The sequence below is a fragment of the Rhincodon typus genome, chromosome 6 (genome assembly GCF_021869965.1).
Source record: "Rhincodon typus isolate 14 chromosome 6, sRhiTyp1.1, whole genome shotgun sequence".
NCBI lineage: Eukaryota > Metazoa > Chordata > Chondrichthyes > Orectolobiformes > Rhincodontidae > Rhincodon > Rhincodon typus.
Window position 1 is genome coordinate 51,155,867 of NC_063337.1, and position 15,447 is coordinate 51,171,313.

At 38.3% G+C, this 15,447-nt stretch overlaps 1 protein-coding gene across 2 annotated transcripts in view; it reads left to right on the forward strand.

The window, feature by feature from the left end:
- The window catches only part of rev1 (REV1 DNA directed polymerase), a 126,324-nt gene that overhangs the window by 93,992 nt on the left and 16,885 nt on the right, over window positions 1-15,447 (forward strand). For both annotated transcript variants that reach the window (XM_048598002.1, XM_020528046.2), the window contains one exon: window positions 7,971-8,073. In XM_048598002.1, the coding sequence (XP_048453959.1) occupies window positions 7,971-8,073 (103 nt within the window). The remainder of the gene's footprint in view (window positions 1-7,970; window positions 8,074-15,447) is intronic.

The window sequence follows — 15,447 nt, forward strand, 5'->3', positions numbered from 1 at the left end:
TACCAGATAGGAAAGTGCCTCTTTTTGCCTAATCTCTGCTTCCTGTTTAGTTACAATGGTGTTTTGTTTTTGGCGGTGTAATGAAGAGATTGGGTGGGGGTGCTGGAAGGATTCCCAATCTGATTATCAGACTGTTAAACTGTATCATGAATGACCCTTCCATGGTCAATAAGTGGGGACTTGAGCCTGAGAGCTTCGAGCTATGAGCTTAAGATGTTACCACTGTGCCTTTAGCCCAAGAAACTGCTCTGGCAAGTTTGAGAAATGGCTTGCTGTGTGTATCCAAAAATGACTCTTAAGATTAAGGTTTCATGTAGCTTGTCTGAACTGGACTTGCAATAGCTTCATCGCAGTTCTACCACTTGTACAGCTGCAGGTGGAAAGGCAGGTTCTCAGAATAAAGGGTGCAAATTTAAGGCTGAGTTGGGAGGAATTTCTTCTTTGAGAGGATTTTGGCCTTGGAACTCCTTGCCACAGAAAGCTCTGGGGGCATAGTCCTTGTGCATATTTAAGTCTGAAATAGGTTGATTCCCATACAGATTAAGAATCTGTAGTTACAGGGAACCAGCCTTAAATTTGCACCCTTTTATTCCGAGAACCTGGCCTGTGGCCTTAGTCTCTCCGAAGGGCTCGAAACATCCTCTGAACGTTTACCCTGTCAAGCCCTTTAAGAATCCTATATGTTTCAATGAGATCACCTCTCATTTTTCTAAATGCCAGTGAATTGAATCCCAACCCGTTTAGCCTTTGTTCACAAGACAATCCCTCCATACCAGAGATCATCCTAATGAACCTTCTCTGAACTGCCTTCAGTGAAAAGATTTCTTTCCTTAAATAAGGGAACCAAACTGGCACAAAAATTGGGGAATGTTCGATCATCCATGATCCTATTGAATAGTGGAGCAGAGTTCAGGAGCCGAATGGCATGGCCTGCCCTGTTCCATATCCTATATTTTATGGTCTTATAGGCCAGTCTTGAAAAACTAAGTATCTGAGGTTAGCTGAAGGGCCAGAAGTTCTTGAATGTGTTGTAAACTTGAACAAGAGCTTTATGATCTGTGCCCATTCCATGCATAATCTCTGCATACATACAGATGGCAACAGTAAGATGAATGAAATCATCATCAATGGCTCTGTTCTCACACCTCCCAAGCCTATCCAGTTCAGGAGAGATTTGCATATTGGAACCTAAAGCATCTTCGGTAGATTGTGTATCACAAAGGATATGACAACTCCCAATCCTTATGTTCTCTGTCACTGGGCTCTGCTACAAATGCCTCACCAGATGCTGCATAGTGAATGGCACTGTTTTGATTTTGTCATCACCACATGTGCCGGTAATGGACTTCTCTACATATCAGTTGACCATTTTAAAGATTATTCACCAGTTTTGAAGCAGTGCGGAATTAAAAAGTAGATCGACTGATGTCTGGATTGGTGTTCTCATCATCATGGAGTGGTGTGAGAGCTGGCTGTTTAGGACAGAAGTTCCTTGCTCTTCCTTTGCTTTTTGTGCTTTGCATCAACTATTGCACCATTCTGAAATCCGGTTTCTGAATCCCTGAGTTAATGCTTTGCGAGTTTGAAATAAACTTCAAGCTGTGAAGTGATGAGTTGCTTTAATTCAGTGACAACCCACTGAATTTCCTATGCCATACAAAAGAAAGGTAAGTGGAGCCTGTGATAGACTGTGAACGTTTTATTTTTCCAGAAAATGCAATCAGCAGAATAAGTGCAAGGAAATTTGCCGTAGCACCAGTGAATGAGGAGACAAGAGCAGGAAGCTTGTGTAAATACTAAACTGAGCCAGGTTCTCTACATCCCATCCATGGTCCTTTGATGGACCTTCCAATGAGGATGTCCTGGGATTACCCACAAACATAGTAAAAGGGTGGAAATTGGAAGACCTCCTTCCATGTGGGTGTTTTACTTCTGATCATGTTGTCTTCTGTACCTAGTTGAAGTAATGAGAAGCTGGAATTGCGAAGAAGACATATCAAGATAACTATGTAACAGCTTGTAGAATATAATGGAGTTGATTTTATAAACAGGTAGCACACTGTAGGAATACATGTAAAGGAGGGCACTGCATTTAGTATACAGGGTAAGGTTTAGGGCTAAGAAATATATCTTGCTGGATTATGGTAAGTGTGTAAAATGCCGTACACTCAATAAAGAGGAGGGAGCTCTGGTTTAAATGTATGTCATCACAAAGTATTAATGTTGTGACCTTCTTTCTGCCTCGCCCTTTTGACCTAATTAGGCCAGAAAAATTCTTTTCAGAACTAGATTTTCTGAACAGTGCAGGAAAAGGTTTTCAGGCCTATGGCAAAGAGGTAGGGTTGTTGTTCCTTTAGAATGAACTACCCAGTTCTGTGCTGTATGATTCTATGTGAATTAAAACAACCCATGAAGTTTACCTGTGTATAGAAAAACTTACAGGATCCAAGGAGACCATTTTCGTTTATTTGCTTGCTGCCAGGATTTGAAATTCAAAGTACATAGTTAAGAATTGATAAAAGATTTCCAACAAGTTTCCTAGGGATGGATGGATCTAGACTATCTGGCCGGTCATTGCTCTTCTTCATTTCCTCTTCCTCCTTTTTTGAACAGTGGTGTAATTATTTGCTAACTACGAATCTACTGAAACACGGAATTTTGGAACATCATAGCCAGCATATCCACGATCTCTGCAGCTACTCCTTTTATAACTTTAGGCTGTAGGCCGTCAGCAGCTTGAGCATTTGTAAGCTTTCTGTACCTTGAGTATTTCCAGTATTTATTCACTGCTTAAATTAACCACCTTGGGTTTCTCACTGTTAGTGGCCCCTTTGTTATCCTCTCTCTCAGTTGCATTATTTGTTCTTCTACTATGAAAATAAACACAAAATATTTGTTCAATTCAGCCATTTCCTCATTCCCCATAATGATATCTCCTGTTTCTGTCTTTTGCATGTTTCTAAAAGCTGTTATAACCTGTATCCCTGATTAATTTAGTCTCCGGACATTAGATTGGCCTCCTTGAGAGTGAACCCGTGGAAAGTGACCAGCCAGGATGAAGTACTGGCCATGCACTCGGATCCTGTGTGGATCAGTTGGTGAGAGTATTCGCAGACATCTTTAACTCCATCTGCTTCAAGAAGACCACCTTTATCCCGGTGCCAAAGAAAAATCATGCACTGTGCCTCAATGACTACCACCCAGTGGCTCTGACCTCCTTAATAATGAAGTGTTTCAAGAGGTTAGTCATGGCTCACATCAACTACAGTCTACCAAATTACCTTGGTCCTCTTAGTTCACGTACCAGCACAACAGGTCCACAGCAGATGCCACTTCCCTAACCCTGCAGTCATCCCTGGAACATCTGGATAACATCTGGAACCTCCATCATGTTCCTATTTATTGACTACAGCTCCAACTTTAACACTATAATTCTAAACTCATTCATCTCTAAACTCTGAGATCTGGATCCTTGACTTCCTGACCCACAGATTGCAATCAGTGAGAATAGGTGACAACACCTCCTCCACCATAATCCTTAACACAGGTGGCCCGTGTACTTATCCCCCTATTGTACTCCTCATTCACTCATAACTGTGTGGCCAGCATCTGCCCCAACTCCATTGACAAGTTTGCTGATGACACCACCATTGTAGGTCAGAACTCGAACATCGACAAGACAACGTACAGGAAAGAGATTGAGTGCTTAGTGGCCTGGTGCAAAGACGACAATCTCTCCATCAATGTCAGAAAAACAAAGGAGTTGGTCATTGACTTCAGGAAGCAGAGTGGAGGGCACGCCCCTGTCTGCATCAATGGTGCAGAGGTGGAAATGGTCGAGAGCGTCAAGTTCCTGGGAGTAGAGATCAGCAACAATCTGTTCTGGTCGACTCATGTCAACTAAATGGCCAAGAAAACACAACATCTGTATTTCATCAGGAAGCTAAGGAAATTTGGCATGCCCACAAGGACACTCAAATTTTTACAGACGCACAATAGAAAGCATCCTATCTGGATGCATCACAGCATGGTCTGGCGACTGCTCTTCTCAAGACCTCAACAAACCATAGAGAGTCATGAACTCAGTCCACTCCATCATGCAGACCAACCTAATCACAATCAAAGGCCCCTCCAACCCTGATTATTCTCTCTTCCACCCTCTTCTCTCAGGCAGAAGATATAAAAGCTTGAATACCTGTACGAATAGATTTAAGAACAGCTTCTTCCCTGCTGTTATCAGACTTTTGAATGGACATCTCAATTGTTAATTCTGATCTCTCTCTGCAACTGTAACACTGTATTCTACACTCTGTTCTGCTCCCCTGTTGCACTTCGTGTGGTGCGATCTGCCTGTACAGTACACAAAACACTTTTCACGGTATCTCGGCACATGACAGCAATATTTCAATCAATCAATCAATCATTTTATTTTTCCCTTTTTATCAATTTTTGTTGGTTTCTAAAACACTCCCAGTCCTCAGGCCTACACCTCTTTGTCACCATGCTACAATTTACTACTTCTAATCTATTACTTTCCTAAGTCACAGGTAGAATCATCTTCACTGAGATTTTGTTTTTTTGGTTGAACGTTTTCTTTGTTTATGTAATATTACTTTTAGTCCATTTACAGTCTGTCAGTCCTTATCACTACAGTATCTTTAGCTCACTTTTTAGCTTGAAGCAATGGTTGGCCAGAGACATGTCAATGCTTGACATGTTGATTAAGTTCAGATGTATTCTGCAGGGATAATAAATTTAACTTCTGTGCTTGCTAAGGGAAGAGCACTGACCTTGGGAAATTCCAATGGTTGCCCTATTCAGGCTGTCTCTTTGGTTGCCTTGTCAGCCAGTGGGTTTCTCTGTGAAAATTTGCTGCCTGTCTTAGTATGTGCCTATACTTTACCAATGTGGAATGAGGCCTGACTGGATTTGAGTGTGTGCCATAAAGTAATCGATGGTGATTAGCATATTTTTTCCCATCGGATGTTTTTGAAATTATTTACTGGTGTAATGGGATTAGCAGCATAGGCATTATCTGGGTATTAACAAGCTTTTAGGACTTATCCTGCAAAGTTATCAATAAAGCAGTTAGTTTTATACTAATATTGAATTGAAGTGCATTTAAATAGGCTGGCATTGTGAGGAGTACAGACGGCACTTCCATTTATGTTCCAAACTATTGGATTGTTCCATCGTGATGAAAGGAAAGCCCATTAACGTATGTATTTAAACAATTCTCACTTGCAAGCAACTAAGCACCTTCTACTCTTCTTTAACTCCCTGTGTAATTATGAAAAGACCATAGTGACACAAGATATGAACCATTCCTGTCCTACAACAACAGCTTGTCTACGTCTCGCACTAACAAGGGTTTATCATTCCACTGTATTGAGTAGCATTAGGATGCTGGTAGCACTTTCCTAGGTGTAACTCATCACAGTTAAGATTATGGTAGCAAGAAGCTTCTTAGTTCAAATGATCCAATTTACATAATTGTTACCGAGTTCACGTTTGCTATAAGTGACAGCAGAGATCAGAGCTGCACGCGTATTTATCTTTTGCCGTGTAATCCATGAGTTTGGTGACTTATAAAATTATGAAGGTTTTTTCTAGCATCCTCTAATTTCTGTTGTACTCAGCTTTTCTGTTTGCAATGTGTTGTGATCTGCATTACTTCCTAATTCCCCGACCGTTCGACTCTAACAACAGCGGCTGCTGATTTAATATCTAGCTGCTGTCAGTAAGTCACCTTACTCTGTTAGTGTCCCTGAATGTCTATTTAAAAAAACGAATTCTCCAGAGATTGTTATAGAAGAGATTTACACTACTGCAACTGGAGAACTTGAATATAGAATGTGCAGCATTTGCATTTTTTGAACAGGAGCACAGAATAGTAACACTGATGATATGAAATTCTAGATGGTGTAAGTATGTACTCAACAACACAACGAGTAATCCTGTTTCCAACCAGCACCCTGATTATTAAAACCTAATGTAGTGAAATAAACAACTTTGTTATAATGATTCTAGTAAAATTAAACCTAATGAGCTATGTGTACTTTAGAGTTTAATATACTTTCAAAAACACCCAATTTCACAATTCATATATTGCAGGACTATAACTTGGGGTCTCGAGATTGAAGTATTTAAAAGGAAGATAGCAAAACCTCTGGTGAAAGATTGGTAAACAGACCTGATATAGTTGCCATTCAGAGGGTGGTCTATGTTTACTGACATGGGCTAGAGTTAGAAATATGAATACAATAAATAATAGGCCCTCTCTTAGCTTAGGAACAGAAGTAGTCAATCTAGTAAGATTACAGTTAACACTTTTAGAGAGAGAAATTATTTCTCCAGGTACCCCAAATCAAAGCAAGGTTGGAAAACTAGTGAACAAGCGAAGATCTTAGACTTTTCAGATCAAAGAGCATGTTTGGGAAATAAAGTTAGCTGTAATCTGTATCTGGGACATCCCCAGGTATGAAGATGGGTACCCTTTTGTTTTGGATTATCTGTGACTTGTCACAGAAAATAGACAGTTTCTCTGAAGTTGAACAGCTTGGAAACAGCTAGAGAGAGAAAGCTGGCAGACCACTAAGCAACAAATCAATTAAGCCCGTACTCGAACTGGTGTGTCTACGGACATGAGGTGCTTGAGAAGAGTTACAGGGTCACCTGAACAAATTATCTTCTCCTCCTTCTTGGATCAAATATCTGAGTTATGGCTCATCTTGGTTTGTTTCCAGGAGAAATGAAGGAACCTTCAAAATTCCCAGAAAGTATCCAGGAACTCTTGAATCAAAATAACAGTAAAACAAATTCAAAGAACAAGTCTTTGCTAAATATAGCTATGTGTTGTTTAATTCATGTACAATAAACATTTTTGTTTAAAACCTGATACCTTGTGACAATTTCTTTCACAATAATGGAAGTTCAAATTTTTTTTGAGTTAGAACTCCTAATTGAAATCATTGCATGCTTCGGAGCAATCGCGTACCATCATTGTATGTAATTGGTCATATTTTCAAAGTGTGGGGAGAGCAACAGATCCTTGGTTATGTTTTATAAAGAATGCGCAGTGAAAGAATTTTATGTGAAATCATCTAAGAGGGGATCTATTTAAAGTATGTAAGTTGTGATAGTTAAAGTAAATTCAAATTCTTATGCCAGTTTTCAAAAAATTAGGATCAGAAAGCATAAGTGATATAAATTTTGATAACTCTTCATAATTCAGATTTTTGTGAAGCAGAGTAATTTGTACTTCTTTCTGTTGAAATTATCATTCTTGACAATGACCAGGGAGAGACTGAGGTCTTCTGTCTTCATCAGTGACTTTAAACAATTTATTAGTTGTCCACTTGCCCTTCCTATTCTGTATATCAAATTGATTTTCATCAACCTTACTCTTTTGATATCTCCCAAGTCATGGAATTCAGTGTGATATTGAAAAAGATAAAACTGTACTTGACGTTCATTGCATCATCCATTTTCAGGTACACCAGTTTCTACAGAAGTTCTGTTCTACCATTGTCAAATTGAAAAGAAAACAAGATCCAGCCACTAGGGTTGTGTATGTGAGTGACTAGTCATGCCTTACTCACTGCAACTGTATTATTGTAGCTGACCATGGGTTGGCAATGCCACTGACTTGGAATGTTTGGAATGACCCAAGCTGAACCACCATAAAGTACAACTTTAGATGCTCAGATGGATTTGAATTATTGGGTTGTTAGACTTGTCATTTAATACAGATTCGGAACTAATTGCAAGCTACTCATTTTGTTTAATTTGTTTTTAAAGTAGCAGCTAGAACTACTTTAGATATTCAGTGCGCTACTGCATGCGATAGGCAGTATTTTCAAGAATAGAATGCGATGGCATGTGCAGGACATTTAAAAACAAGTGCAGTAGATGTTAATGAACTTCTTAGGATTTTAATTTCTAATGCAGTATCATTTGGTTTTGTTCAGAGCCAGTGGAAGAGGACATTTTGCAGGTTGTAAAGTATTGCACTGATCTCATTGAAGAAAAAGATCTGGAAAAGTTGGACCTGGTTATTAAGTACATGAAAAGGTAACACATTCATCTCTCAAAACGTGTGTTATGTTTTATGATTTCTAGATCAACACTTTTAAAACAATTTTCTTCTTTTTGTTGGACTGAATTTAAGAATAATCTTCCTCTCTTTGCAAAATACTTCATAATCAGTGTCATAGTGTTCTTAATTTTTGTACATTCTAGGACAAAAACATTAATCTTGGTTGTTGAATATGGATGAATACGAGTTTAGATTTTATAATTCCTCATGTTACCAGGTTTAAATTTATTCTGGCCCTGGAATTAAACATATTTTTATGTTTAATGGATTTCTTCAATAATAAATTACTTCATTCATATCTCTATATATATATATATATATATATATATTATATGCACATCAGGGGAATAAGCGCAGATTATTTGTTGAGAAAATTTAAACGGTGCAGATGTTTAAGACTTTCAATTTTGTTTTGTGGCCTTGTGCTTGCTTTACTGAAGGATATCAAAATGGAAAACATTTCTATTTTAGGGTTTCATTGTCTTCTTCGAGCACTCAGATCTATTATAAGATAAAGTTAGATGCAAAATCAGATCTCTTATTCAAGAAAATGGCTGAGGATGAATCTTGAGAAGCCATTGCAGTTTAGTAATATATTTTCCTAAGGTGATCATTCCTTGACAAAAGAAGACTAGCGTCAAATTATTCCATAAAAATGAATTACTCTAGTTAAGGAAACATTTAGGAGTCAGTGAACATTGTATCATGAGTTTCAGGACAGTGCTGGAGAATGACTTGCAACAGTTCAAAGTAAGAAAAATCAATTGGTGGAGAGTTGACTTTAATGGGGCATGAACAGAACTGAGCAGGATTGATGGGAATAAGAGGTTGGTGAGAAAAACAGTAGCCGAACAATGCTGCCAACATCGTGTGCTGAAGGGCCTGTTCCTGTGTTGTACTGTTCTGTGTTCAAAGAGTAGATGGTTTGGATACAGTTGAGAAATGCACCCTCCAATGCAAAAAGTAAGATCAACTAATCCAGAGTCTTTGGATGACAAAGGAGGTAGAAATGACCTTTAATTCAGTAGTCCAAAGTGTGAAGGTTAGGTGGATTGGCCATGCATAATTGCCCATAGTGTCCAGGAGTATGCAGGTTAGGTGGATTAACCGTGGGAAATACGGGATTATGGAGATAGGGTAGGGGACTGGGTCAGGGTGGGATATTCTTCGGAGGTTCGGTGTGACTTGATGGAGTGAATAGTATACTTCCACACTGTAGGGATTCTGTGTTTCCATGATTAGAAGGAAAGTCTTATGAGAGGTGTAATTGAGAATTAGCATCAATAATGAAGATTTAGGTGGAAGGTGAAAAAGCAAATCAGAAAACCAAAGTGGAACTATAAGAAAAGACTGACAGCTAACATAAAGGGGAATTCCAAAGTTTTCAATGGGCATGTAAACAGTAAGTAACTGATTAAAGGAGGAGTAGGGCCGATTAGAGACAAAAAAGGGAATTTACACCTGGAGGCAGAGGGCATGGCTGAGGTGTTAAATGAACCAAACAGAAATTGCTGGAGAATCTCAGCAGGTCTGGTAGCAACTGTGTGAAGGAAGCAAACTTAAAGTTTTCAGTCAGGTGACTCTTTATCAGAACCGTTAAATTAATACTTTGCTGCCTCTATACAAAGGAGGAGGAGGATGCTGCCTCGGCAATAGTTACAGAGAAGAAAACTCTATTACTGTAAAGGTTCAAAATTATTAAGGAAGAAATCTTGGATAGATTGTTGGCATATTTTTGTCGACAAGGCACCAGGACTGAATGAGGTGCATTCAAGAATTATGAAGGAAGTGAGGGTAGAAATTGCGAAGGCAATGGTCCTAATCTTTCAAGCTTCCGTGGACTCGGAGGTGGTGCCAGAAGACTGGAGATTTGCACACATTGTGGCCTTGATCAAGAAAGTTTGGAAGGATAATCCCAGCAATTATAGACCAGTTAGTTTAACTTTAGTGGTGGGAAACTTCTGTATTAAAAAAAACTTACTCGGGATGGAACTGGTAGTCACAACTTGATCAGGAAGAGTCTGCACGGACTTCTAGAGAGCAAATCGTGTTTAACAAACTTGCTGGAGTTTTTTGAAGAGGAACATGACAATACTATGGCTTTAAGAGGTATACTTTGTCCTTTTTTTTTAAATGTAGATACGTTGAGATAGAGGTACGGAGTGGTCTGCTCAAAGCCAATAAACAGCTTATGAGGCCATGGGGTTTTTCTTTAAAGTTGGAGTAATAGAAGCAGCCTGAATAGGTGGGGTCAAACTCCCACAGATCCAAGAGGTTTAGTTTTAGCTTTCTGCAGTTGTTGAAGTCTTGAAGTTGGATCTGGAAGCTCTTATTCCTCTCTTGTTACTGCAAAAGGTGGGGTTCTCTACCCGCTGCTAGGATTGCATGTGAGATAATCTATTTTACTGAATTTGTGTTTGCCAAGGGTGTGTTGAGATGTTACTATTTTGGAACAGTTAATTAGTGTAGTTAATATATGCATTATTTTAAGCATTTCAATGGAGCGACACTTAAGCCAATTCTTTTTATTTTGTCTGTATTTTAACTGGTGGAAAACAAAACGTGTTTTGCTAAAAGTTGAGTAGTTTGACCAATCAAATTGCATCTGGAACACAATGCCTTAGACTTATCTTACATTTGACATAAGAAAAGCTAGGGTCCAGGTTGTCTTCGTAGTATATTTTGAGGTGGTTTGGTCTGGCCCATAATAAATTGAGGGCTGTTGTTGGGATCGGAATCTCTACTGCAGTTTGGATTTAGGATTATTGGACTCGAATGCAATGAGTGGTGAGTTATGGTGTTTTTTATTTCAGGTCTTACATTTGGTTGGTTTAAATAGGGTGTGCCTTGTGTAATAATGGCTCTTTCGGTCAATAAGAGTTTCCTGGGGATGGAAGAAGTCACTTTGGGAGTTTTGTGGAATGTGAGCAAGGCAAAGTGTTTGGAATTGGCAGACAATTGGGATGAGGGTAACTTTTATTTGTGCAAAAAGGCATGGTAATTGCGGCAATGGCTCAACATTTACAATTGCTGGAAATGCCATCAGAATCATTGGAAATGGCTAAAATTCAGTTGCAAATGAAGCTGCTTGAACGTGAACAGAAAATAAAACAGTTTGAATTACGATTAAAAGCAAAAAGAGAGACTAGCTCTAGCAGAGGTAAAAGAAAAGGAAATAGCTGTGGCAGAACAAAAGTAAAGGCAAGGAAGGGCCTAGCAGAAGAGAGGGAGAAAGAGAGAATTTTTGAACTTGAGGTTGGAACTGAAAACTCAAAGTTAACTTAAAATGGCAGAGGTAGAGGTGAAATATAGGAGTAATGATGAGGACAGTGATGGAGCGCAATCTCATTGTAGCTGAGGGCCTGATGGAGATAAATTTAAATATGTCCAAGCATTACCTAAGTTCGACAAGAAGGATACAGAAGCCTTTTTCATTTCATTTGAGAAAGTGGCTAAACAAATGAAATGGTCAGTAACCATGTGGGTATTGTTGATTCAAAAAAAGCTGGTAAGTAGAGCTGTGAGGTATTTGGGGGAGTATGCTGAGGTAAAGAAAGCCATCTTAAGTGCATGTGAGCTAGTATCAGAAGCCTATAGACAATGTTTTAGGAATCTAAAGAGAGAGCCTGGTCAAACATACACAAAGTTTGAAAGAATCAAACAAAGTAATTTTGGTAGGTGGATAAGGGCATTGAAAATAGAGCTGTATAGAATGGAGCATTTTTAAGGAGTTCAAAAATTCACCTCCTGAAGTAATGAGTACTCGTGGAAGATCAGAGAGTTAAGACTGCAAAATTAGTAGTGGAAATGGCAGACGATTTAGTTGGTTCATAAATCAAAGTTTAGCTTCCGACACCAATTTCAATCTGTCAGGGAAATTCTCAGGTGGTAAGGGAAATGGAGATCTCATTGGAGATTGTAAAGATAGTTTACCACAGGGTAAAAAGGAAACCCGTGAGGGCTAAGGAGAAGTAAAATAGCTCCAATATTTTCACTAATAAAGTAGGCCACATGAAGTTGCAGTGTTGGTAGTTTAGAAAAAGTACTGGGAAGACATGTGGGAAAACAGGATAACCACTGAGTTTTGTTGAAGTGGTAAAGGAAAGCACAGTGGAAGCTAAAAAGCTGCACCAGAATGTAAAATCTGGTTAGAGGTTTGGTTGAGAAGAAAGTGCCAGATCTCCATAAAGAATTTACTTGGGTGAATAAGGTTTATTCACATTTGTTAGGAGGAGTAGGTAAAGAAATTATGATTTTAAAAAGTGCAGTAGCAAGTCAATCTTCGATGAAAGATGAGGGGCTATGTAATTCAGAAGTAGTATTGCCAGAAAAGAAACTGGTAAAATGTGGAATTCATGGTGAGAAGAGTAGTGTTCCATCATATAAAGTGAGGTTGGAGAGTCCGGTGAAAAGTGGTGAAGTTGTGGTAGGAGTATTACAGAAATTCTCCTTTCCAGAAATACAGCTTATCTTTGGAATGACATAGCTTGATCACCAGTGGGAGTGATGCCAACTGTGGTTGAAAAAGCCATCGGAAAATCAGACAACCAAGGTTTTGCAGGAAGTGTATCCTGGGGTTTTTCCTGATGTGTCATAACAATGTCGCAAAACCACAGGTAGAAACAGGAGGAGAAATCAAAGAATAAAGATAAGGAAATTGAAGTTCAATTATCAGAAATCATGTTTGATCAAATGGTTGAGAAAAACAAAACAAAAATAGGTGGATATTTTTAGTTCAGAGAAATTAACTGAATTATAACAGAAAGAAGAAAAACTAAAGCAGTTGTATCAAAAAACATACACTCAGATTCTTCTTCTGTTTATCCCAGAATGTTGCTCTCTCAAAAATGAAGTCACATATTCAGGACGATCAAAAATGTTCAGAGGGTTCATCAAGTTGTATTACCAGTGGGTTACAGAAAGAATGTTTTGCAGGTAGCACATGAATTGCCAATAGCAGGTCACTTGGGAGTAAGGAAAACTCGAGCCAAAATACTAAAACATTTCTTTTGGCCTGGACTGCACAAGGACGTGGTTGACTTTTGCCAGACATATTATATGACATGAAGACGGTGATAAAACTAGCACCCTTAATACCTATTCCCGCATTTGAGGAACCTTTTACAAGAGCCTTAGTTAATTACGTAGGACGCCTACCTGAAACAAAAGGTGGGAATCAGTATTTGTTGACCATAATAGATATATCTACTAGATTTCCAGAGATCATTCCATTACGCGGTATTGCAGGTGAAAGGATTACTCAAATTTTTTACTAGATATGGAGTACCACAGAAATACAATAAGATCAAGGGTCAAATTTCACATCAAAGTTATTCAAAGAACGTATGGATAGCTTAAATAAAACAAATCGAGTCCACTGCGTACCATCCAGAGGCACAGGGAGCATTCGAATGGTGGCATCAAACTTTAAAGACCATGTTGAGAGCTTATAGTCAAGAGCATTGGGATAAAGGAATTCCATTTGTAGTTTTTGCAATTAGGGATGCACCTAATAATAACTAATTTCAGTCCATTTGAATTAGTTTTTGGACAGAAGGTGAGAGGACCACTGAAATTAAGGAGAAATTGGTAACTCGAGTTCGGAGACCACATATTTGGACTGTATGTCAAATTTTAGGGAAAGATTAAGTGGAGTGGGTGAGTTGGCAAGACAGCATTTGCAGATAGCACAGCATGTGACAAAACAGGAAGTATATAAATTTATATTTATTATAAATTTATATGTTTACATTATAAATTTATAAAAGAATATGTAAATTAATATGTAATTAAATTCATTATTTTGCAAGTGGAGTGTTAATGTTAATCGCAGTGGTAGATGAACATTTAAAGGCAAGGTTTAGTGGGCCTTATCAAATCGAAAGACAATTGAGTGAAGTGAATTATTTGATTAGAATGCTAGATAGAAAGCAGTCTCAGAGAATGTCATGTAAATATGCTCAAAAGGTATTTTGATAGCGAAGGAAAGCAAAAGAAGAATGTGTTACTGGTTACAACACAGAGTGAAGAATCAAGTTCAGATGATTCTGAATTGGACATTCCTCAAATTAAATTGGACAACTAGGAAGTTCTCAAAAATTGGGATAAATTATTGAGTTATCTTCCAGAGGAAAATCAAAATGACCTGGAAAAGTTATCACAAACACATGGGGAGATATGTGGGAATAAGCTGGGAAACACTAATCTGATTATGTGTGATGTAAATATGGGAAATGCCATTCCAGTTAAGCAACATCCTTATAGTCCTAACCCTCTAAAGTTGTCACAGGTTCAAAAAGGGATAGAACGCATGATCAAAGACAAAAATAACCAAATGGACTTAAATGGACTGTAATAATGTTTGCATGCTTTGAGTCAATGTATTTTGGTGCACTAATGGCATGAGGCTAAATATTTTTAAACATGAAGACATCTTTGTATACTGATGGGTCTCTTTTTTTAAGGGGAGAGGTGTGATGATACTATGGCTCTAAGAGCTGTAGTTTTTCCTTTTTTTTATTGTGACGAAGGGTTGAGACAGAATGCTGAGCAGTCTACACAAAGACAGTAAAGAAATCAGCTTGTGAGGCCTTGGGGTATTTTTTTTAAAGAAGTTAGAATGACAGAACCACCCTGAATGGGTTGGACCAAGCTCCCCAAGAACCAGGATTTTTAGTTTTAGCTTTCAGCAGTTGCTAGAGTCTTGAAGCTGCGTATGGAAGCTCTTATTCCCCACTCTGTTTCACCTAAAAGCTGGGGTTCTCTTCCTGCTGCTGGAGTTGCATGTGAGATAATCTATTTTACTGAATTTTCCTTTACCAAGGATGTGTTTATGGGATGTTACCATATTGTAACAGTTAATTAGTAGTTAATAGATATTATTTTGTTAAGCACTTCAATAGAGTTACAATTAAGCCAATTCTTTTTATTTTGTCTGTATTTTAACTCTGATGTAAAAATAGTCTGTTTGCTTAAAGTCAAGTAGTTTGACCAATCAAATTGCATCTGGAATGCAACACCTTGCCTTTAAAATGAGAAAGAGGTTCCATTCTAGGCTATCTTCTGAATATATTGAGGGGGTTTGGTCTGGTCCATAACAAGGCAACAGAAATGTTGTTGAGGATAATGTTGATGTGGTATACAACAAACGTCTGAGAAAAGTTATAGGTCATCGTATAAAAGGGACAGTAGCAATGTGGATACAGAATTGTTTGAGTGATAGGGAACAGAAAATAGTGGTCAGAGGATATTTTTTGGCCTGGAGGAAAATTTGAAATAAGAGTTGCCCAGTTGTCGGTATAAGGACCTTGCTTTTCCTGATATTTATTACTGTTCTGGATCTTGGTGTG